Source organism: Sipha flava, unplaced genomic scaffold (genome assembly GCF_003268045.1).
Source record: "Sipha flava isolate LNK unplaced genomic scaffold, YSA_version1 51_pilon_pilon, whole genome shotgun sequence".
Classification (NCBI taxonomy): domain Eukaryota; kingdom Metazoa; phylum Arthropoda; class Insecta; order Hemiptera; family Aphididae; genus Sipha; species Sipha flava.
The window spans coordinates 10,397-11,598 of NW_020273468.1; the positions used below are offsets into that span (position 1 = coordinate 10,397).

The following is a 1,202-nucleotide window of genomic DNA, read 5'->3' on the forward strand; positions in this document are numbered from 1 at the left end:
ATTTTTTTTAATTTTGTTAAGTGTAACTTAAAAATTTGTCTTAAATCTTAACATTTTTATGACATTTTCAATAATGGTTATATGTTAATAGTGTATTATTTGTAAATTTTTGCTAATATTGAAGTTTTAATAATTAAAACTTAACTATAATTATTATAGTTAAATAAATATTCTTTCTATATCTAATATTTAACTATGAATATAAAAAATTATATTAATGTTAACAAGAGTATGATACTATGATACAATTTTTTAAAATTATATTCAGAAACATTTTGAAAACGTATTTTTTAATATTTAAACTATTTTGATTTTTCATGTTAAACCAAGATACATATTTATTTTATATTAAGCTCTACCATTGATGCAATATTGTATTTTATGAATATAATGTATTATGAATGTTTAGAGAGAACAAAGTAAAATTGAAGAGATGTTAGATGAACAAAAACGAATGATGCAAAAACGAACTAACCAAGATAAACCTAAATATAATTACAAAGAAAAATTTCAACACCTTGTTGGATTGGAAGCAGCTGAGCAAGCAGCAAGAAAAACAGAAACTAATAAATCTTACGGATTTGGTAAATTTAAAATTATTTATTTTCTAAAAATATTTTGGTTTTAAATTTTGTTATGTTCAACTAATTAACCCAAATTATTTTTAGTGCCTAGTGAAAATAAAAAAGATTTAAGATCAATTGAGCAAACACTAGCAGACATTCGTGAAAAAAAACGAATGAAAATGGAAAATGAAAATTCTCAAAGCCAATCATTGAAAACTGATTGATGTATAAGTTTATTTTTTATGATAGTTATTAGCTAGTGTTTATTTTTTCTATTTAAAATAGATTGAATAAATCGGACAAAATAAAGAATAACTGCTTACGATAGCTATCAATCATATAGAATTTAATACTAAAATAAGTTTGATATTTCAAAAACCTGATTTTAATGGTTCTTTATACTATATTTTATGTAATGTGCTATTATTAAATAATTCAGTTAATTTCAATTTTCTTACTATTCATAAATAGCAATATTTTATTTTATGTATTTTTATTAATATTTGTTTAGATAAATTGTTGACATATAAATCTAATAATAAATATAGATATGAATGAAAAATATGTATTTTCTTAAGTTTAATTTATTATAATATAACTTATGATATTATAATATATATATACAGTAGAGCATCA

At 19.8% G+C, this 1,202-nt stretch overlaps 1 protein-coding gene across 1 annotated transcript in view; it reads left to right on the forward strand.

The window, feature by feature from the left end:
• The window catches only part of LOC112690776 (sperm-associated antigen 7-like), a 1,671-nt gene extending 819 nt beyond the window's left edge, over window positions 1-852 (forward strand). The window contains exons 2-3 of the mRNA XM_025564875.1: window positions 410-584; window positions 669-852. Of these exons, the coding sequence (XP_025420660.1) occupies window positions 410-584; window positions 669-790 (297 nt within the window). The 3' untranslated portion in view covers window positions 791-852. The remainder of the gene's footprint in view (window positions 1-409; window positions 585-668) is intronic.
• Window positions 853-1,202: the final 350 nt, after the last annotated feature.